The sequence below is a fragment of the Falco peregrinus genome, chromosome 2 (assembly GCF_023634155.1).
Source record: "Falco peregrinus isolate bFalPer1 chromosome 2, bFalPer1.pri, whole genome shotgun sequence".
NCBI classification, from domain to species: Eukaryota; Metazoa; Chordata; class Aves; order Falconiformes; family Falconidae; genus Falco; species Falco peregrinus.
In genome coordinates this window covers 74,653,873-74,678,164 of record NC_073722.1, presented here as the reverse complement: position 1 = coordinate 74,678,164, position 24,292 = coordinate 74,653,873, and the positions used below count along the sequence as shown (strand labels likewise).

Genomic DNA, 24,292 nt, shown 5'->3' with positions numbered 1-24,292 from the left:
GATGGCATATGAGTTTTTAAAGAAATGTATGGGAGAGATGCTAACTAAAGATCCTACCATAATGTTCTCTCAATTATAGCAGTTCATTTTTTATGGATTCATCATCCTCGACAATTGATTACATCAAATTTTCATTGGAAATATACAGAGTGGATTCCCACTCACTGTCTTTTTTCCTTGACTTTATCATGAATGGGCTTGAAGAAAAAAGTGTGTTTGCAAGTTGCTATGAAGGTGGTGAACTTCAGAGCTCTTCAGACATAATCAACAAATTAGTCATACTGTACCAAGTCAAGAGACCAATCTTCAGTGTTAGGACCAGTGTTACTCTGTATGTTTTCGTTCCTCTTCTTACAGGTGAGCACTTGGTAAATAAAAAACGTCTCCAGTAATTGTGTCAGTCTCATGAAGAACCTAAAATTAGCAGAATAAAATGTAGAAATTGAGCTGGAATTCAGTAGGAACTTAATAGGTGGAAGAATTGTATGGGTTTGGGCAGTTGGCTTTCCTGGGTGATACTCTGCCTCTGTGAACAAAGGGATCAGCTGTGTGGCAGGGTTGCTGTGGCTTCTGTAATGCGAGACCCTGCTGGGGCTATACATCTGTCATGGTTTTAAAATAACACTGCTGAGCATGCTCGAAGTATGCAATATATTCTGTGTGTGCCACAGCTCATAAAACTGACAGCAGCAGCAAGGGTGGAAATGACATTTAATTCAAACTCTTGGACATTGCCAGTTCTTGAAACTTTTGTGTTGAAAACTCTTCTGCTTCAGCCATGAAGTTGAACAGAGGAATTAGCAAGATTATACAAATCATACTATACATACTGCCATAATTCTTGGATGATTTCCAGTAGGAAATCTAGAAGTAAAAACTCAAACACCTTTCAAAGTGTTTGCACATGCTTTTTTGCAAATCTTTGCCACTTATTATTCAGGAAGTGACATATTCAGGAAACCCTACTTAGCTTTTAAAAGACTTTGCAAACCCAGATTGCTTTTTCTCAAGCCCAGACGTGGAAGATACATTCTAAGAGAGTGTGTGTGTGTGTATCTCAGTGAAAAATCAAATGTGCCCAATATGGCCTTCTAGGTCAGCAAAATAACTGGGATAGTAACAGGGCACGCTGATGTACATAAAACCATGCAGTTTGACAGATTTAACCAGTTGTCATGTTCTGACCTCCTCCACGGAGGATATGAGACATACAGATATAAATTGAAATGTTATAACAATTATGGAATTATTTAAAATATATATGCATGACACTTCCATGTTGCTATTGAATAATAGTTTTCAATGTTATGTTGTTCTGTGATTTTTTGGAAGACATCTGCCAAAAGAAATCATCTTTTCAGTTTTGTCAATAAGGCTCTCGTTTTTCTTTCTGATATTACTGTTCTCTTTTTTTTATAGTTAAAGAGCATGGAACTGTAACAGGTCTATAACCATCCTTATTACATGTGATTGATGCAAGACCAATACAATAGCAAAAAGCCCTGAAAAAATTTCATGCTGTAACTAGGATTTTATGCTATAGCAAGGTTAAGTAAATCTGGGATTGATTTGCTCTTTTTCTTTCTGTCTGATTGGTATCCTCAGAGAGAAACATGAGACATTTTATTTCTGAGCAATATCTTTCTATTTACATCTGCTCAACTCATTAGCACAGTGGAAAACCAAGAGCTTGTAGTACAAGCTGATGAAATAATTGCTACAAGCTGAATGTTTAGACACATTGTACAAGCTGAATATACAAAACTCACCCATTAGGATCCCTTGTGCCCCCACTTTGTCATTCACGCCCAGTTAGGAATTTTTCTGTAGAACAAAGAAACAAAAATCCCTCAAGAACAAATGCTTCAAGGTATTGAGAGTATTTAGATGGCAAGCATCCCTTGCTTCAATGGAAGTAATGTCAGAAAGTTCACACATTTGTCCAGGCTGATGGTGTTTTTATCTTTTTTTATCTTTGAGGTGTTTTGATTTCCCCCCCACTATTGTTCTTATCACAACCACAATGTATTTTATTTTTTTAATGTGTTTGCATTACATGAAATCATTTTTCTATGGCACAGAGTTGGTTTCTTCTTATACATTTACACATAATTCATAAAGGTCAACAAGCTTTAATGGGCTTTTGGAGTCTATTGGAAAAGTCCATGTTTCTTGTAAGTGTGTGGTAGGTCCACACCAGTGTGGAATCTGGAAGAGTGCTATTCTCCTGCAGCATTCTCTGTCGTCCCTGCGTAGCTTACTATAAGCCACAAGCCTGTTTTAAACTGTAGCAGTCTGCAATAGCTCCTAACTGATGCTCTGGCTTAGTAATCAGGGTCCCTAACTGCATCTTTCATGATTGTCACAGGATTTTCTTGCTGAAAATTTTGAAGTGGTTTCACAGAATGTCTTGTGTTTAACGGAGATGAGGGTCTAGCCACACTGAAAACTCCTGAACTTCTGCAAAAAATTGGTATTCAGCATCCCTTGTAAGGAGGACTTGGTATATACTGGGCTCTGTATGGAATCCTACCAGCAATTTTCTTAGCTATTTCTTCTTCAGTCAGTCTTATTTTTGATGGTATAACTTCTTTGATTCTTTTAAATTATAACAGTGACAATTTGGGATGAACCAGTGATAGGTATGATTCTACATATATATCCTCTGGGTTGGTGGAAGATGAAATATTCGATACCATTTTGCAATTATGCTGCTGTCGAGTTTAGGTTTTATATGGTGAGAAGCAATCTAATATTTCAATAGGAAAAGTGTGTACTAGTGTTAAATTGGTGGAGGGGATCATTCTGATGAAATAAAATCCCTAAAAAAGTCTGTGTAAACCTAATTCATCCTCTTGAATAGCTGCTGCAATGTACCAATGAATTTAGGAAGCAGCCTTGAGCTTTCAAGAGGAAATGAAGGGAAGTTTGTTCTTTGCCCAGAACAACTCCAGAGTAATGTTGATCACCATCTTGATGAAGCAGTTAAGCAAACTTTAAGTTTCAGATATGGTTTTCATACAGCAATGTTCCCAGACTCTGTGGCTTCCAACAGGGCCTCACAGAAGATGCCAGATGTGGGTGCTTGCCAAAATAGCGTGTAAAGGACAATGTTTGCCTGCTTCTCTTGCTGTTTGTTGAAGGTACCTGGCACCAAACTCTTGTTTTACAGGACAGCTGGATTGCTGTTGTGTTTTGCTGTGGACGTGACTCTGGATAGCTAAAGGTTATCTTGTGCATGAATCTCTCATGCCAAAGCACTCCTACTTTTACATTAAAAGGCAAATTAAAGGCAGAACTTAGTGAGTTTGGAAAGAAGGATTTTTTCCAGTCAGCAAAATGCCTGGAAATAAATGGATTGATTAATTAAAATCAGTATGTCTACTCATGGAGTAAGGTACTTGAGCATGATATATATGAGGAGTTATTGCACCGGACTTTTTGATCCCTTACCTTGAGAATTAAATGTAGAAGTCTCATTCTGAGTCTCAAGGTTGAATACAAATCCTCGTGAGCCTGCCTCTGTTAAATTGTGTCCTGTCACTTTCCCCCAGCATTCAAAACTTCCAGCGAGGCCAAACTCACAAATCCCCTCCCTTAACCTCCTGTTTTTGTGCTGTCGCTACATGTGGAGTTAACCCCCATGAAAATTTACTAATGTGAGTCTTTTCCCAGTCTTCCTATAAATCTCTCTCTGTTACAGTCCCATATAAAATTTGTTGATGAAAGATTAAGTGTGCAGTACTCTCATGCTGGTTAACCATCATAGAAATAATTAATTGTAACTGTTCCCTTTTGTGGCAAAATACTTATTATACATGCTCCATTGGAGAGATAATATGAATTGTTTTACCAAATATTAGCTATTTATTTAGGACTATGTCTTTTATTTGGAGGTTTGTTATAAAAGTGTCAGGAAATCTATTTATATCAAGGAAGTATTTATAAACATTCATTTTGCAACAATTCTTATGGAATGTTTCCAAGTGATTATTGGATGTTTCCAGACAAAAACATTTTTCTTTCCCAATAAAGAGACATAGCCAACACAATTGTGAACCATTCAAATTAAGACATAGCAAGAAATGTAGTACTGATGATACTTGTGAAGGAAATTGTATGAAAAAATAAGGAGAAGGACAAATTGTCTTTCTAAAACAGGAAATGAGACATATATTTTTAGGACAACCTTTTTTTATGGCTTCATCTGGGAGAAGTAGTTTACAGTGTAGGGCAGTAGGAATAAGGATTCTGAATTGATTCATAGGCAGACGGGTGCAATCAATCAAAGAATCAATGCAAGGGAATGGGAAGTGACATGTGGAAGAACAGAGTTTACCCAGCAGAAGTTAATGAAAGAAATTGCCACTTGATGCGCTCAACACAGAGCATTGCTGACTGAGAGCTGAAAGGGTGTCACAGGAAAAACCCTCAGAGAAATCAGTCTTATACGACCTTCTTCATTCCCTTTTGGCCAGTCGGGTGAGGAAAGGTCTCCCTCAGTGGCTCCCTGGAGCAGCTAATCCTGCTGCTGGGTGGCTGTCCCTTGATCCTCTGGGGGTTTTTTGTTTTTTCTTTTTAGGAGGTGGGTGGGTGTCCTTCTTGAGGATTTTTACCTTTTCATGTCAGTGTTTGCCTTTCAAATCTTACAGCTGCTAACTATGTCTACATCAGCAGTGAGAACCGTTTGTCCCATGACTGTTTTGGACTGTGGTGAAAGAGGAAAAAATGCCTTCCAGGTGTTCCTCCTGACCGCCCAAACCAGTGATTAAGTGGCACAACTTCTCTGTGGGTGAATTTCAACAGCAGACAGAAAATGTGCCTGCCCCCCTAAAATACTGATTTATTCATGTGGGAATAGGAAATAGGTTGCCATGCAAAGGATGGAGGAGTAGGGGGATTATTCCCCGAACTTTTTATTGAAATTGTAATAAAATGCAAAGTAGAAACCAAATTCTAGGAATGTGTTGTGTTTGCCTGTGGTGACATTGTCAGTCCAGGATGAAGCCCAGCTATACAGAAAGCCAAATGAACTGTGACAGAGCTTTGGGTGGCTTCAGCAGGACCCTTTGCACTGAAATTTGAATCTTGATGCTGGTGTTGGTTTGCATTTAGGATTATTTTTATTCACATTATGGGATTGTTATCAGTCCTCAGCAGACTTTTTGAAAAGGATTCTTCTTTTCTGTTTTAGGCAACTGGGTTGAATGCTCTTTGTTCAGTGTTTTCCTTCAGTCTTTAGTGGTATCCAATTAGTAGTAGAGGCGTTTAACTTCTATCAGCTAACCATGGTTTTGCTGACCTACCATCAAAATTTTAGCAGAATCTGTATTTTAAACTACTGCCAAATTTCCCACTTTTAATGAAAATACGAGGAAGAAGTGGAATAACACGGTAACTTTGCTGCCTGCATCAGTAGATTCAACTGCTGTTTCATCCTGGTGCCTTGAACTTCATCTGTTATTACAATGGCTTTCACTTCTTTGATTTATACGTGACTTTAGAACATAAAACATTGTGTTGATCTAGGTTTTAGTTTCATGCTTTATTTTTAGATTTATTTTCTCAGTAATTGAGAGCTGTGATGGTGCGCTAAGGAGAATGGTAGCATAAAAAGAATCAACTTGCAGAGATTCCAGAATTTCCCTTTGAACCATCAGTTGGCTGCATGATGTATAGCAATTTTGCTTTACAACACGGGATTTCAGTCTATAATCTAATTATTGCTGATTTACAAAGTAATTTAAATTAATTTGAAAATAGTATTAATGATTTTTCAGATAAATCAGCTGAATACCAGCAAAAATGGATGCTATTTTTCATCATTATGTGTTGCTTTAGTTGTATTTGGCTTCTCAATTTTGTTCATTTGTTATGCTTTTCAAATTACACTAGTAAAATGTCTGAACCAAAACCTCTACATAGTACTTAAATTATAGTTGCCTTAAAAAAAAAAAAATGCATAAGATGGATACAAACTCAGTTTTTAGTAAATAGAACTGTGTAATTGTTTATTGTGAATTTATTGTTCATTTGCTTGCCAGCTTAAGGGACCCATAGCCTAAGTTTTACGTTTATTTCCAAAATAACGTGGTTGGTAGTGTTCAGAAAATGAACGTGATCTGTGTATACACAAAATATACAATATATAAATGCAAAATATACAATCTATTTAGTCAATATAGTATACAAATACAATAACATTATATTAACCGAGGTCATACAGATAATATCGGTAAACAAAGGAGTACCAGTTCAACAAGTTTTCATTTTTTTGCATATTTACTAGCAAATTTCTATCATATTTAGACTAGCATTTTCCTTTCTAAGAAATGGATATTGTCAGGACGAGAGAAGATTATTAAACAGATTCAAACATAGAGCAGTCCAAGGAATACTAACATCTTTAATTTCTCATGAACTAGTATTCTAACTAAAAAAAAAACCCAAACCATAGTAGGAGCCCAGTCCTTATGGCTGTATTTCTAATTGTGAATCCAGAAATGCAGAATGCAGTCCCTCAGCTTCTTTTATATTGAGTGCTCTCTATGCATAAGAGAGCGTTGCACTTAAATATGCAACCCTTTCCTCCCCCAACAGTTAGTAATCTGGCTATTTACCCTTAAAGAAAAAATGAAAAAAAGGATACAATGAATAATAACAGCAGATCCTTATAGTGTAATTTCTTTTATATTTCTTTCTATGAATGCTTTTCATCAGCGATTACATCTTGACAGTTGAGTCTACTCCTTAAGTGGACCAAAGTATCAGAAAATTTGTAAATCTGATATCAGTGTTACGGCAGTGATTAAAACACTACATAAAAATGACAGATAAAAATTGGTGGTTTGCTGTAGTCCGAGGTTATCTGCAGTTTTATTTTTCTGTCTGCGTATCAGCTGAAGAGTCGTGAACAGTCTTGCTACTGCTTAAAGTTGCCCTTGTTTTGTTGCCCACAGTGGTTAAAGAGGTCCTGTCCCTTTGCTGCCCCCAATCCCTGCTCCCCCAAACCCCAGCAGACTTCTTCCCTTCAGTTACACGATGCCCTTTTTCAGGGGGAGGGAGCCTAAGCACATCAGTGAAGGAAGTACAAGAGAGAATCAACAGGAACCTCCTAAGCGGTGTTTCAGCTGCAGAATACACTGTGGGGAACCAGTCACATAAGGTCCAATAACGCCTGGATTAGGCTTCCTGAAAACAGATGCATCACACCACTCTTGTTTAGCTCCCCTTGGGTACCAGTGAACCAGTTTGGTGAGATTCGTGCTTCTCTTACCGCTCCATTTGTTTCTTCCTCACAAAATAGTGGGGCTGATAGTGTAAAACAGAAGATACAGTCATGGGATGAAGTTGGAGGTGGTTTTTCTACATATATATCATTTTATATATATTCTTATATATACACACCCCTATCCTTCTGTGGACTTTTATGATATATATTAAGTGGGTTTTGTGTTGATTTAACCAAAATTTGACTCCAGTGGTTGCAAAAGTGTTAAACATCTAACTCCATGCTTTCCTGACTTAATGTAACATGTAAGGTCAAGATAGTCAACAACCAAAACCCAGCTGCCCTCTGGTGACAGTGGTGGGACTTGTTTCCACAGCCTGTAATGCTCTAATAACGGAGGGTTATACCAACTGAAATGCTGTATTCACAGAAGGCCGGTCTTTACTGCAGAAAGTAACCAAATGTCAGGGTGAAGTCTGTAATGATCAGTTTAGTTTAGAGGTCTCACAAGTGAGTTGGAGGGGGCATTTAATTCTTCAGTATGTCCATGAAGTTTTCTAGTTGTTCATCTTTGTTATATGTGTATTAATATCATTCTCATTCCTTCTCTCTTTTTTTTTTTTCCTCCCCCCTTTCTTTTTCCCTCCCTCCATCCATTGTCACACATTGTGTTCTTCATTACAGTCTGTGTAATCGTTACCACCGTGTGAAGGCAATTCCCACATCACCAGGTACAGTGTCACATGTCTGTGGAAACATGATGTTTGTTCTCAAATCTTTTTAGTGTTGTGCATCTTCATAGCAGATTTCTTTTCCATTAACCTTTTTTCTTTCTCTCTTTCTTTTCCAATGGATATGAACTAACATTTCTGCAGGAATGTGATTTCATGAATTATTTTTTTCTTTTTTTTATGTTATTTTAGCTAATGCTCTGCATCAAAGAGGTACTGTCTTTCTTAATGGACTAGAAAGCAGGTTCTTGATTGTCCATGGATTAACATCTGCTATGAAGTTTCAGTTTTAAAAAAATCTTTAAGCTGCATTGTTCAGTTAGTCTTCATAGTGATTGTGGATGGTTTATTTAAATCCTTGATACTCAGCTGTAGTTTGCACCTCTGTAACGGTAAGCACTGATGAATAAATTAGTACTTTTTCATTCCTTATTGTTCTAGTTCTAGGTATCCAAAATATCAGTGTTTATGTGGCTTTCAGAAACTTGTTTTGTGCAGATTGCTATATGGCTAGCTGATTCTTTTAATTTATTTTGGTTTTTTGAGAAAGTAGAAAGAACCTATAGATGCTAATTTTTATGACTTTCTAACGATGCTTCTGAATGTCACTGGCTTGTGGCTTGATTACTTTTGCAGTTTGGCAGAATAAAATTTCATTATAAGCTGTTGCAAGTAAACTTGTTGGTGATAGTGGAAAACCATGTGTTAAACCTGTTTTTCAGGAAAAAAAAAACAACATGTAATTAATGACTGTGAGTTCCTGAGCATATGCACGTTTATTATACATAGACATGTTAAACCTAAGTGTTTTGTTCCTAAGCACTCTTCATACAAGAAATAAGAAAGATCAAAAGTTCTTTCTATATTCAAGTTACCAGATCCAGAGCTGGTGAAAAAATTAATATAACCCAGTTCCTTCTGATGGTGACACATCTCATATACCACTGGAAATGCCAACCTTTTCTATTTAATGCTTATTTTGGAACAACTTACAGTCCTTATGATTCTCTAAGCTGCAGTGTACCTAGAAGTATAACTTTTTCAGAATGAGAAAAAAAATCTTGAAAATTAAACCATGACTATTTCTAGGCTCTTTAGTCATGTTTCGGCCTTTACATTCATATCTCTAGTTTCTCTGCAACAATTTTAACAGCATAATCATTTTCCCATGTAAACCTAATTAATTTGCTATGTAAATTCCTTTTTTGCTGGGACAATAGGAGCTGGTTTGTCTCTTCCCTCAACTTCAGACTGTAAAATGGTAATAAATTTTAGGAAGTCAAAAAAAGGGAGTAGCGAGTACTTCTTTTATAAGTAATACTCTGAAACAGCTGGATTTATATGCACAGCTTTTTCTTGTATTTAGTGGTAACAACATTTAGAGCTGCTAAGGTTCATCTCAGTATGTCATTCACAAGCTTATGTAGAGGTATTCAGGATGTATATTGCCATAAATAAAATGTGGTCCTAGACAGCTGCAAGCTGCAGCTTTGTAGCATCCAAACTGCAAGGTACATTATTGTGAGGTCAACCTAAATGAACTATCATTGCTTCCTTGTTATGTTCCAACCTAAATAATTGCATTACCTTAATGGATTTTCCCTACTTATTAGAAAGGTAAAAGATGTGGGATATAAAATTAGCTATTAATTGCCTCAATTAAACCAATAGATAAGGATCATGGTTCAGTTATGGTAGTCACGTGGGGTAATAGCTTTGTTATAGTACCTGCTGTAGAATCACATTGTGCAAAAGCACAATTGTAATTTGATTTAAAATAATTAAAATTTGATTTGTTTGGAACAGTGGGCTTCCTAGAGAAGTAAGAACCGTAAACATTGAGATAACTAGACATATATGCAATGGATGGACAAATAGTTACATGACTGTGAGTCTAATCCCACTAGTAGACTTGGTGATTTTGCAGCATTCTTGCATTCAAATTAGAGATAGTTACACACTATGAACAGTATTTGGGTCAAAAAAAGCACACGATATACCTGTCAGGTACTTAAAGAAGATTTAAATCTGTTTGCTAATTTACACGTTCCACTTTTCCAAGGGTTTTGCAATCTCAAGATTACTCCTGAAGTTCAAGCATCTCCTTTTTTGATTTGTGAGGACCATATAATTCCAGTAGCTATTTATATATATATTTTTATATATTTTTATATATATATATTTATATATATTTTTTATATATATATATACATATATATATTTAGTGTAACCTTCAGTCTCTTGGTCAAAGTTCAGTAAATTGTACGCATTGAAAAAGTTTTGGTAAGCGAAGATAAAGATATATGATAATGGAGGAGAAGAGAATCTGAATAAAATGTACAGGTCTGTGTTTTGCTTCTGGGAACAGTCAGAACACACAGCAAAGCCTCATCTTGTAGCACTGCTTACAACAGCACTAATAAAATCTGCAAAATAATGCAGCCTATTTTCTGCCTTATATGTTGCTAGCAAGAGAGTAGGGCAATTCACACCAAAGTGTTATTATACTGTATTGACCACCAATTTACAGTGAATTGAGAAAAAGACAAGTTGTGTTTAGCTACTGTTATTTAAAACTCAGTCCTGATAATCTAAGCCCTCTCTGATTACATTAGTTAGTATTATGTTATTTATCACAAATATCCCTTAAATGATTGCATAGAATAGATTATCACTTTTTACATGTAGTCATTACTAAATGAGGCCATGTAAGGGGTATGATTTGTATCTGGCCTGTGCTACTGATTTTTTTGTTCTGTGTATTTTTATATGTAAAGTCTTTTTCTGTGGTCACATCTTAGCAATTTGAGCTACCTTACTGAGATTGTATGGGTGAAACTATTGGTATTTAAATACTTTATACTTTTATCAGTGCTGCTTTTATTTAGTTGCTAAGACATATGATCAATATATTTGTTCATAAGAATGGAATGCCATATAATTAATACTGTAATTTTTCATAAACAGTATATCGTTGATATTTCAGATTATATATAGGTGTTATTCTCTGATTAAATTGTGAGATATCAAAGTGGGTTTTCACCCAGATCATTAAAAACCTGCCAGAGGATTTTCTTATATGGCTGGTTTGGATTTATGCAGAACATGTTAAATTGCAAAAAAATATCCCCAAACTCCCAAAGACTTAAGTTAAAGGAGACCTCTGTAGTTCTATTCATGAAGCAGCTGAAATTCTGCACAGTTATAACTTTGTGGAAAACCAAGAAATCAAATCTGTCTGTAATTTTATTTTATAAAGAAGATACTGCTCCAGGTTTCTCAGAAAATGCACTTGGGTGATTTTGAAATGCACTGGGAGAATGAATACTTAATGGAATTAAGTGCAGACATTGAATCATGGTGATCAGGTGTTCTCCATTACTTCTCTGCTACAAGTAGTATCTTTAAAAAAACCTGACTTTTTGTAACTGAGAGTACCAGTTCCTTTTGTTTCAGATTTTAATGAAATGGTTCACTTTTGGCACACCACTGTAACAGACAAACGCCAGAAGATAGTAGCAAAGAGCAGCATGTTTCAGTAAATCTATGCAATAGATAAATGATATTCAGAGTAAATTTAAATGTCATTTTTGTTCTTTTCAAGTCTAGTTGGAGTCCTTCAGAGATCTTAAGTGGTGTTTGTCAGCACACATTGGGAAGAGGGACATGTCCCCATTTGCTTGGTGCATGCTGCTGCCCTGCGCTGCTGCAGTTAGGTTGGCTGAACATCATCCAGCTTTTGACTCTCTTGCTGTTTTTTACAGTTCTAATTTCAAGCAGTTCATTAAATAAGGGGAAGTTTCTCATAGCTCAGTGTATTCCTGTGAGCCTTTGATAATTGGAATAATCACTTTATATCCATTTCCACTCATCTAAGCTATTTAAGAAGATACTACAGTAGGCTGAGGCAGTGATTGTTTTCTTCTTTCCAGCCGTATGTGTGTCATGCAACATAACTAGATGCTAGACAGCGTGCCAATTACTACTTCCAAAATGTGTGTTTCCCACAGAAGTTATTTATGCATACTGCTAATTAGCCATTGAGGTTTTTTCCCACTGGAGGAGAGTGTATTCATATGCATGACACCACAGGAGGTCTTAAAGTATGGACGAGGACATCTATGTGTTCAGTAATAATTTACATTTTAAGATAAGAATAGTGCCATGGAGGTTTGTGGCTTGTAATTTCAGGTCATTTCCTGAAGGAAGGGATGAACGAGTTTAGGATCAATATGCATTAAACCTTATTCGGAGAAAGCGTACTGCCTTCTCCCATGCTAACCACTCACAATAATCACAGACTACTGATGGGCCTTTGAAATTGACTGCTAAGGCTTTCCAAAGTAACAATTCTGTCTTGTTTTGGTTTAATTTCTTAAACACAATTTTTTGTTTCAGAAACTTCATCCAGGAAAACATGTGCTTCTACTAGCTTGTCTAACCAAGCCTTTTTGTTTTCCTCAAGTATTTTAATGTGTATTTATCATAGAATTGTTTAGGTTGATAAAAACTCTTCAGATCATTGAGTCCAACCGTAAAGCAGAAAAAAACCCAACATAGAGAAATAAGGGAGGGAGAGCTGTGTCTGCTCAGAGGTATAGCACTTGCTTCAAATAAATAACAAGTTGGTAAGAAATCAATAAGGGATGTAACAGTTAAGTGTAGTCAGATATATTTGTTGGTAATTGGGAAAAAAATCAGAAATTAATGGAGGAATATAACAGAGGGCAACCGTGATGGAGAAAGAGTTGTTACTGGTAATCCAGGTGACCTGCGTAGGACATAAAGGAGATTGTAAGCATGAGGAGCACCCCAAAAGTTGCCATAAAATCATGGCTACTGGTATTTTAAGGAGGATTTCAAGTAGAATCAAGATCTCAGCAGCTATACTGTTATCCAAGCTTTTACTCTCTTCCTCCTTCTAGTTTTCTACTCTTCTCAGTTGCTGTAGCCCTAGTGGCCAGCCTCACTTTAAATGCAGTTTCTTGTTTTAGTCAATTGCTCATCTTTGTAATGCCGGTTCAGGACTAATGTCTCCTGAGTGCCCTTACCTCAAAGGTTCTAAATTATTCTCTATATCACTTGTCTTCTTTCTGAGCCTATAAATCTCCCCCTTTGCAGTGGCACAGCATCATCAGGATGAGCAGCAAAGGCTCTGCTCTCCCTGACTCTCTGCCAGTACCAGTGCCTCTCAGTAGGTGCGTGGAGATGACCGACTTCAGTCACGCAGCTCAGGAGGGCATGAAAACAATATTGTTTAAAAAATGATCCCCCAGGTGTCTACCTTCTCCTCCTGTTTTGCACGAGGAGTGAGAAGCTGCTGCCTTTCTGTCCAAGAGCTGATGGCGGTTCCTCCCTTGGCGGGGAGGGTGGCGTGCCCTGGGGTACCCCATGGGTGCAAACGTTGCAGTCCTGAGTCAGCAGATCTAGCATGAGAGGGGATTACCTCCCATTGAAGTAGGCAGTTTATGAAGCACTCCTAAGAACTAAATAAGGAATGCAGATGCCCAATTAAGGATTATAGATTTTCTCCAGGTCTGGGCATTTGAAAATGAGTGGCTGCCTTGTCTGTCATTGCCTCATCTAAATCTCTCTTTGAGTCTAGCTTGCAGTCAGGTACAAAAAGAGTTACAGGAAGCAAAATGGGCAGAGAAGGAAAGAATGGGAATGAAAAGAACTCTGAGAGAAGTCTAAAGGGATACTCATGAGTGAAATTCACTTCTGTGGCACTTAGGATGAAGAACATTTTTTTTTGCAACGGAACTTGCTTCATACTATGGTACAGGATTCAGCAGCAAATCAGTGCTGGGCAGTTACAATGGTAGGACTGGGGAGAAGGGGTTATTGCAGTACTCTGCAGAGGATTTGACCACACCATTTTGCAGATATGCAGAGCATAAAGATATGTGTACTAATTTAGGAAGCTCCAGCTTTGTGGAAACTTCAACAGCATGTTTAAGGGACAATGATTTATTAGCTACTGTCAAGCAAATCTCTTTAAGCAGAAAGGAAAAATTGCTGAAGTTGTGAAGAATGTGAGACAACAGAGGAAAGAATGAAAGAGCTCAAGCGCACAAGTGCATAGCTGTTTCCAAATGTTGGAGGCCCTGCAATCATCATCAGGGTGAATTAAAACATTCAAATAAAATAGTAAAACTCAGAATGTAACCTGAACCTGTGATAATAGTATCATCTACGATAATGGTATGCTTTCAGGTTGGTTTTTTTTTTTTTGTATTTCCAGTGTAGGATGTACAAAACCATTAAGTTCACATTTCTAGTCTTAGAAAAAAGAGAACTATGGCTTTTAAATAATTCTACAAATTCACTTATAAAGCCCATCAGATTAATATCTTATTGTTGGCAGTGATGCTTCTCTCCATTCTCTGACTGATGGAAAAAATCTTAAATATTCATATTATCTGTATGTAACCTTTCCAAAGAAGGTGTAAGTAGGGGTAAATGATAGTCCATGTATTTATCATGAGTAGGCCATAGTAGAAAATGGTATTCAGAAGCTTATTCATTTTGATATAAAAAGATACTGTCACAAAGTGATGGTGTATTGATTATATAGTGCTTTGTGGGATCATTTTTCATACCTGTTGTCTGTTTCACAGAAACAGCACAGATTGAATGGGTTAATTTTTAAATAACTTTAAAGCTTCTTTTTATTCGGTAGCAAATCAGGCATTTGGTTTACAGAGCAGCTGTGCCACCAATTATTACAGCACAGCTCAAGTAGAGAGAGATTTTGTCACTCCTGAAGACAGGAATGAGCAGTCAAGGGACAGACAGATGGGAAACTTGTTTAACCAGCTTCATTGTCAGTCACAAAAACAATGTGATTTTACATCTTCAGAGGGAGGAAAAAAAATAATTCCTTTAATATATATACACAAGCATAGACTAAGATTGCGCAAAGGACCACAGAGGTACATGATTTAGGTCTAAATGAGCCTTCAGCCAAACTGCCAGGGTTAAAACACACTGAGTAAGACCAAAATAGGAGTGTTGTGGCAATACTTCAGGCACCAGCGCTACTACTCCATGCAAATGTGTCTTACTGGGCTTAGTCGCCAAGATCAGTTGTGTTGGTTTTTTTTGTCAGAGTTGTAACACAGTCTTTTGGGGCAGTAGGAAAGAGAGGCAAACATAATGGTGTAATTTTAAAGTTTTACTGAACTGTGCAAATTTACAGTAAAAACTAGATTTGCAGGGCACTCAGCAGTACAGAATGGAATGGGAATGGGTGGCTGTTTCAAATATTCAGCATTTTTTTATGCTGTTCAGTGAACCAATTTCTTAAGAAAACGCACAGAGCTCTTAAAAGGGCAGTGAAAATGTTGTTATTCGTATGTGAAACAAAATACAGTGAGATACAAACAAAAAAGTAATATGTAATAAATACAATAGGGTATTTGTTAGAAAAATGAGAAAGAATCACTTTCAATATGAAGGAAATACATTATACACAGTATCAGTACTGAAATTGTACACTTTTCAAATTAGGTTTACACTTTCAGATTAGAAAAATGAGTTGAAAGTGTGTTGGGAAATGTGAAATTTTCTGTGGGAGCTAAATGGCTTATTTGCATGAAATGAAATAAACAAACAAACCTGAGACTGGCTTTTAAAGCATACACCAAGGAAAACATATACTTTACTCTTGTGTTGGTTTAACAAAATCTTTAATTGACCTCACAGTGTTGTGCTGTTTAAAATCTGCATGATATAATTAGGTAATGAGATGGACTGTTCAATAAAGCATTAATAAAAAAAATAACAGATGTGTCAATAAAGAGTGAATCAGTCTATACCTTGTAGAACAGGTGAAGAAGTGTCCTTAGAGACTGATGCACAACAGTGTGTCATTTTTCACTTAAATTCATTTTCCAATTGAAGAACAATGATAAGACATTAGTACAAGTCATATGAATTCTATTAAGAACTTGAAATATTATTAAAATATGAATGAGTAATAAGAAACTATTTTATTACTAAAATCTGCTTTTTGTGTTCTTGGGGGCAATTTAGATTTGCAGAGCTTGATGGCACACTAATCCTCTATGAATTCTGCTCCAAATGAACGTGTGCTTGTTTGTGTTGCCGTTTAGATGTTTCAGGAAGTCAGATAATCTAAAGCTGTAGGCAAAGGTTTCGTAAGATAGTTCCAAAATCAAGCCGTTGGAAACAAACATCTACCTTTTCCCTGCTCCTCAGTAAAAGACAAGTTCCTCATACCTTTCTTTCACTCTTGGTTCTTCCTACTTATTTCTTTCCTTTTTACATCACCTGGAGGGAAGAGTCATAGTTTTACACAGTTCATTGCCTTGCACGTTTGCTGTATTGTGAAAGAGGTAGGGGTCATGTATGATTTAAAAGAGCTCAGAAGGGTTTCACACCCTTACAGGGATAAATACATTTGTAAAAAATTATACACTATATGATTGGGGGGGGGTTTAATGCTTTGAGTAAGAGGTGGGACACTGAGCATACACGCTTCTCTACCCTTTCACAACTGAGTTGCAGTGAATTGATGATTTCTTTCTTGTCCTGAGCTAACATCTACATGTTCACAAAACCACCATGTCTCTTGATGCAGTTTTCAGCTTCAACAGCAAGTAAGGATTAGAAATTAAAATAAATGCTGAAACAATTTTTAGAGGCAAGAGACAAAATTTTTGTTGCAAAGATAACTGGGAAAGCTTTACCCAGATTTTAACCAGCTCTAATGCCAAAATGTCCAACAAGAAAATTTTATGTCAAATACAGTGCACAATTGAAATTAGTCGTGATGGCAACACTGCCAAAACCTAGGGGAGTCATTCTACAGCCATATAAAGTTGTTTATGGGTCTGTAATTAGACAGCAATCAGTCAGTGCTTGACATTTTAGCGCTTCAACTGGCTGCAATGCAGAAGTCCCAACTTCAGCCACAAATCCCATTAAACCTCCAGTAAAACAGGATTATTGTTATGACTGTCAACATGCATTTTATTTTAAATAGTAATCAGAAAAGTGATTGTCGCTCATTCTATAAATATGCATATTTCCTCTATCCATTTTTAAAATGTTTTTAGCTGTGGTATGATACAAATTTAAGTCGGATGAGATCATGGAGCTTTCTCCTTAGAAATAGTACAGTTCTGTGCCATTTAAAATCTTGAGCTTCAATTATAAAGAAAAATTAAGATGTGCTGCAGAGTGAAACTGCAATGGTGAAAGATTAATTATCTAATATTTGTGAAGCTCCAAAGAGAAATTAGGCTATGCAGGGTGTGTGTTAAGTATTTCTGCAACAGGGTTGCTAAATGCGCAGCTGAGAGCTGGTTTAACCAGTAAGTGTACAATTTCAGTACTGATACTGTGTATAATGTATTTCCTTCATATTGAAAGTGATTCTTTCTCATTTTTCTAAGGGTTGAATTTTTTCTCAATTTACTCCATTTGAAGTCTTCCATATTGTGAGGACTTTGCAGCTAGGCAAGCAAGTAAAGTTGCATGATAATCTCCCTAGCACTAGTGGATCAATACTACTCAATTAGTTTAGCTTACACTTCTTTCATAGTCTATTAGTGCCTCTATATGTCTCATCACACGAAATCCTTTGAGGGGAACTAAATGGTGAATCATTCTTCATTTGCTGTTCCTTGTCTGTGGAAGACAGAAAATTGAGTGTTTTGGAGGCAGTAGTAACCAGTGAAGGAATACTTCTTTTATAAAGTGGCCAACACCTGGAGCTGAATGTCCCTACCCAAGCAGATCCTGAACTGTGGACTTGTAGATAGGAAAGTGGTAGCAGTGTTTGTGCACCTCCTAGTATACAAATCAGAAGTGTCACAGTTACATCAACTAAAGTGCCAATCCAGGATGAATTCACTGTTTGACTCAATCTTGACAGGTTAGTTTTACCTGGGAAGTCTTCGGTGGCTTCAAGTATGGCCTGAGTAATGTTAAAACTGCCTTTTCTTTTGTTGTTGTGCTTTCCGCCTAAAATATGGCCCTGGACTCACATCAGGTGTTTACCAGGTTTGCATTACTAGGTGATCTGGGAGTTGTCATGATTGTTAATGTCCTGGTTTCCGCTGGGATGAAGTCAACTTTCCTAGTAGCTAGTACAGTGCTGTGTTTTGGCTCTGATGTGAGAACAACTTTGATAACACGTGGACATTTTCAGTTGTTGCCAGGAAAGGTTTACACTGAGTCAAGGGCTTTTCAGTTTCTCGGGCCCTGCCAGCGAGAGGGCTGGAGGGGCACAGGGAGCTGGGAGGGGACACAGCCAGGGCAACTGGCCCGAACTGGCCAAAGGGATATTCCATACCATGTGATGTCATGCTTAGTATATAAACTTGGGGGGGTAGCTGGGGCCTGGGAATCATTGCTCTGGGACTGGCTGGGCATTGGTCAGCGGGTGGCGAGCAGTCGGGCTGTGCATCACTTGTTTTCCTTTCTCCCTTTTCCTTTGGATTTTATCCTTTCCCCCACCTTTCCATTATAACTGTTGTTATTATTATTGTTCTTTCCCTTTTATTCTGTTTAAATGATTAAACTGTTCTTATCTCAATCCTCAAGTTTTACATTCCTTTCCGATTCTCCTCCCCACCCTGTGGTGCTGGGTTGCCAGCTAGGGTTAGACCATGACAGTTAAGACTAGCGACAGACCTACAGCCAGCCTGTCCAGGGACCCAAAGGGGAAGGTTAAGTACAGGACTTGCAGGTAGCACCAGGTTTATACCAGCCATTTTGTTAGATGTGGATAACCATGTTAAAAGAATAAGCTTTTTCTAAAAAGGCTGAAGCAGAATAAGTGACGTATCATTTTTAAAGTCTTCACTTTGTAAAAATAAATTACGCTCTTTCTGGGTGAGACCTTGTCAGTAGTATTTTGTCATTTGCATTTAGTAGGATATACAAAAACTTCAAAATTTTATTTAGTCCTTTCCTTTTTAACCATCTCTGATCTAACCAGATCCAATATGAAAGAGGCCTGGTTTCCCCATCTGGGTCAGCAGAAGGTCCTGTAACATCATTTGTTTTGCTTTGTGAGATTTCTCATACCAACAACCAGCTACAGGCAACGCTGGGATTTTGGTGCTTGCTAATCTTTTTTGAGGTCTGCTTCACTGCTCATCAGCTACAAACCTATGTCTGTCTTTTATTCAGATCTGAGAGTTTGCCTGTTTTGCTACCATTGGATAATCTGTAAAAGCAAGGTTTGATTTAGTAATGATAGTAGTAGTAGTAACAATAATAATAGAACAGAGGATGTCACTTCCCACCTAACAAGTAGTAGCTTGAACCACTAGGCAAAGAAGCTGTAAAAGGAACATGCAGTTCTGAATATTAACCCAGTGATAGTTTCTTTTCTCAAAACCCACGAACAACGTATTTTCAGTATTTTAATGTAATTTCTGTCATCTAATTTGGCATGTTGTTCACAACTTTTTAATGAGTCTGTCTCATAAATCTGAAGGATATGTTCTCTGATTTTTTCACTTAATTACATCTAAGTGTAGCAGCAATCTATTTTGACAGTGATAACATAGTTTTTTCTCATTTCTTTCACTAGTGTATCTTACAGTCATTTACTGTACCTTTGACTATTGTCCTTGTGGCCACATTTGTAGCCTTAATATAGAATTTCCCAAAGGGGTGCTTTACTATTACAGTTGAGCTTCTATATTTACTCTATATTTCAGTATTGGAGTCTCTTTGCCTTTTAGCAGAATTCCCTCTTTCTTCTTTCTCATTCGCACAGTTGGACAGGGGAGGGTTGTTAGTTTTTTAGTGTATGAAGAAGTGAGAAAAAATTGATACTGCCTCCTGGTTGTATTTAAAAATCTTTTGTGCCACCTTCTCAAAGAAGTGATACAAGACATTCACTCAGTCAGAAAACCTAATTTTGAATAATGCCTTCACTTTAGGGAGTATTTATTCAGGTATTTATTTATTCACGTATAGACCTGTATCTACTTCCAGATGTTCACGGGACTTTATATCCCACTACATTGTAATGGTAGTGCAACTGCTGTGCTTTATTTTGATGTCCAAAATAACTAGGTGGGGGGGTTGCAAAAAGCTCAGCCCCATGGTGTTACCGATTAGTTAATAAGTTAAAATCGATTGATTCTATTTGATTAATTAATTGATTTTATAAAATCATTTAATAGAATTGAAATGTAGAAGGTTAAGGAAAAAATTATAGGAAACTTGCATCTACGCAATAAGAGACGTTATGGAATCTTTTGTACGTCTTGTACCAAGGCTAGAAGAAGGGCCTGGAACTATTGTAATAACTCTAGGGTTGGAAGGTTCCATTGTATTTAACCAGTCTTCTGTACGCAGAGGTGTATTGAAATGTCAGAATATGAGATTAATGGGAACTGGGGAGAGTCGACTGGAACAGCTTGTAGGTGCCTGCCAAGAAACTGTGAACTTTAGTAAAAGGTAATTCCGGCAGGGGGATATCGCGACCACCGACTCATATACCACCTACCCAAATTGTACCCTAGACCCATTTCTAGACCTTTCTAAGCTTTGCTGCGCATAATCGGATATAGGAGGAGAGTATGTAAATGATTTACGGGAAATATTATGATTATGTATGAATAATTAATGAATATGTATTAATAAGTTCTATATATGGAATCTGATTTTGGGACCTGGTGTGCGTTGATCGTGAGAGGACTCGCTCACGCACCCGGCCGTCAATAAAGAAGTGTCTGCTTATCTACACCACATTGGTGTCGATAAGTTCTTCAGTCCGAGATTTCGGTAACAATGGCAGTGTTGTATTACTCAGTGGAACCGGAGGAACTGCAAAACAGGTGGGCTGTAGTGCCTTCCTGGGGAACGGAGAACACCCTTCCTCTGGTGGTGCCTTGCCACTGTCTGAGGGAGCCACCTGTCAGGGTTCCTCAAGCCAAGGCTTGCACCTTCTATGCAAGACCAACAGAGCTTGGTTGGAGTTGTAGCTAAACACTACAGTTGTAGCGAATATTGTAAACTAGGACACTTGTGAATATTTCAATTACTTTTCTGTTGACATCAGAGAAGGAAGTTCCAGGTTGATGCATGATAAATAATAGAGAGGCGATTTATTTACTATTTATATACTCTGTTTGTCAGAAGTGAGAGCGCAAGTGAAAAGGCCTGTGTTACCATAAAATTTACCTTACCTCATCACAATTAAACCATAGCAGCAGCATAGCTTTTTGCTTAAGGAGGATTTGCGAATTGTAGTCTCTAGTTCTCTAATGTCTGTAGAGTTGTGCAGTGCTGCCACACTGAGAAACGATGGAGATGTGTTATTAGGGTCCTTTTGTGAAAGTTTGGAGAGTTATGTTTTAATTCTGATGTAAGGCCCGAAATGCCTTCAAATGTAGTGTGACTTAGTATGCCCAATATGAGTTAAATTCTTTGATTTTTACATTTTTAAGAAGTCTGGTTCCGATATACAGTAAAAAAGGAACCATTTTTATGTTCTTGAATTGTTAGTCAGGTGGATGGTGTAGTCTGATGTTATAGGAGGATGTGTTTGTCTTCTCTGTTGATAAAAAGGCAATGGGATAGCTGAAGAATAAATGTATGACCTGGGAAATTCTGGTTTCATCATTTAATCTATACCACAAATCTGTAACTGGCCGTAACAGGCAAACTTGGGTGTGATCACAGATTTTCTGATTTTAAAACACTGTATGTAAGACTTACTGCATGTTATACTCCTGTTGGTGGAACCCAGAAAGAGGCATGTTTCCCAAGAACTCAGAAACACTAAGGAAAATTACTCTACCTAATTTTGTTTTTAAATAAATGCAATAAGTTAATTCCAAATAAACATTTCTGTAGTTTCCACTTGGACGTTGGTAAAGATAGTATTTGCTGTTTCCCTCTGGAATTTATTCATCATTTCACTATACTCATAACATTGGTAAGAATGTTTCTTTTCCCCTTCTTGATATTCCCATGCTTTTGCAACTGCTTTGGGGTAATAATGCATGGTCACAATGTAGACCAGCAGGTTCTCTTAGCTACTGCAATATTTTACTTATATTTATAGATTATTTTTTTGTTGAGAGATGTAATGTTGTAGGAATGTGGTGGGAGGGTGTTTTTTTCTCTGCAATTGTTTGGATTTTCCAACTTATATATTATGGAACAAAGAATTTGCATGTGAAATCTTTGTTCATCATTGGGAACTTGGATTCTATAAGAAAGAAAAACTTGATTTTTTTTTTTCCCTGAGTTTGTATTTTGTCACTTAGTCTCAAGTCAGGCAATTTTCTGATACTAAATAATGGCCATCATAGTAATGCTTCAGCTGAATATCTTGGGACTAAATCTGAGCTCTTGAATGTGTTTTCTTATTTTTCCTCATTCAAATTCTTACTCAAAAGATATTTTGCTGCTGTTGGCTGGTCTGCAGTCTCCGATAGTACGGACAACTTAGAATTGCCTGGTAACAGTCACTTCTTTTCAGCACTTCTCAAGAACACATTTGTTATCGTTGTCACAATTACTACATGCTGGTGTTTCTTTTGGGTTAAATGAAGTGGGATCTTATATTGATCTGCAGCTACAGTGCATGTGCTGCCACTCTGCAAAGTGATGACTTTGTAAAGTGTTTTTTAATGCAGTTACTTTGAACTACTCCTTTATTTCACAATAGATTTAAAAGCCCATTTAGATTTACTATGTCATCTGTTTGCGTGGCCTACCGCTCAAGCCCCAACACACAGCTGTGATGGATGGCGGCAGTTGAAGTGGGTTACCTGAGAGGTCGTATTCACCCCACAAGGTGTGTGTGGCATGCAGAGAGGTGTTCTGATAAACACTGGTGGCACTCACTGGGCAAAGGAAGTGGCAGATGAGAAGGAGCCACTGAAGTCTTGCTTGCATGTAAACTCTCTGGGGATATGCGGTGGCCGTGCCTTCATCCCTTACCATTAGCCCAAAAGAAAACCGTTTTCTCCCCACTGAACATTCTGTTTATTTCTAACACATTTCAGTTGCTGTTGTATTCCTGCCTCATCATGCTTGCTACATTCCCTGTGTCCCAAAGTCTGCATGACATTATACCATACATGCTTCACCCTCTGTTAAATCTTAATGAGAAGCAAAACTGGCTTGAAGTAACCAGGTCTGACTCTATCAATATTTTAACAACGTAATTTATGACTATATGTAAAAAGAGACTTGTAATTCAGAACATTATCCACTGTTGTATAAGGGGCGGGGGGTGGTGGGAATCTCGTTATAACAATTTAATGCCTTTCAAGACTTTCTGAAATTGAGTTCTTCCTTGGTTATACTTGCAATCAGAAAATTTTTATATTTTTATTTTATTTCTGTTTCATCTCCAACCTTTGTAGAAAAGCCCTCTGGGCCAGTGAAATGAAACTAGGAGAAACTAGTAGGTTGTTCCTGAAATTAAGGACCAAATTGTCATGCTACTGTATGTCTCTAGAAGGAACTGAGAGTCTGTTAAGGCTCCCTCGTTCCCTGAGATTTACATTTAATTTTGGAACTTGGTTCTGTTTCCTCTCTTATTGGGAAGTTTTTGCAGTGTAGTAAGGCTAATACTAATCACTTCATCTCTTTTGCCTGGGAGGGGCATGACTAAACTGTTTTGAGACATGTTTTCCTATCTTTCTTCAGCCCTTTGCTCAAGGTTTGTGACAAAAAACCCCAGCAACCACAAAACAATTTGTGTTTACGTGGCAGTTGACACCCTAAATTATATTTTGAAAGTGTAATACAGTGTTTATATAAATTGTATACTTATATCACAATGAGTATAATACTTGTCAGACAACAAGTGTGACATACTTAAGGCTACCTGTAGTTTTTCTTTATTATGTGTTTTCCTAGAGCTTGTAACAATTTGGGAAATACTTTCTTATCCTAATGTAATCTCTCCAGAATTTTCACTAGTGTTATTGAAAAACATTTTAGTGAAAATGCCAAAGGGCACATCTGTTCCCAGAGTTTTGTAATCTGAAACCTACCAAGTCTAGGCTTGGTTGCAGCAATCTTATAAAAATCTGATGAACTGGCAAAGATGGAAAATGTTCTCTGCGTTTTCTTCTCTGAAAACTTCTTCATGTTCCATGCACCATCTAGGGCATGTTGATTAGGTTTACAGAATACCAAGAAAAAAAGTAATATGTTCAAAGGTTGAAAAAAATAATGCCTTTCTTGGTCACTTTTTAGCCAGGTATTCCTCAATATTAAGCATGTTTTTTAGAAAAGAGCTGTCCCACAACTGTAATTCAAGGTGGCTTCAGAAAGCAGACTTAAAGCACTGTGTCTCTTTAGCATTGTACCA

General features: G+C 37.2%; 1 protein-coding gene across 4 annotated transcripts in view; it reads left to right on the top strand.

The window, feature by feature from the left end:
- CCSER1 (coiled-coil serine rich protein 1) overlaps positions 1 to 24,292 on the top strand; it is a 712,966-nt gene that overhangs the window by 600,299 nt on the left and 88,375 nt on the right. For 2 of the 4 annotated variants that reach the window (XM_055795212.1, XM_055795213.1), the window contains one exon: positions 7,916 to 7,962. The exons of the other annotated variants lie outside the window; for them this stretch is intronic. In XM_055795212.1, the coding sequence (XP_055651187.1) occupies positions 7,916 to 7,941 (26 nt within the window). In that variant the 3' untranslated portion in view covers positions 7,942 to 7,962. The remainder of the gene's footprint in view (positions 1 to 7,915; positions 7,963 to 24,292) is intronic. 4 annotated transcript variants of the gene reach the window in all.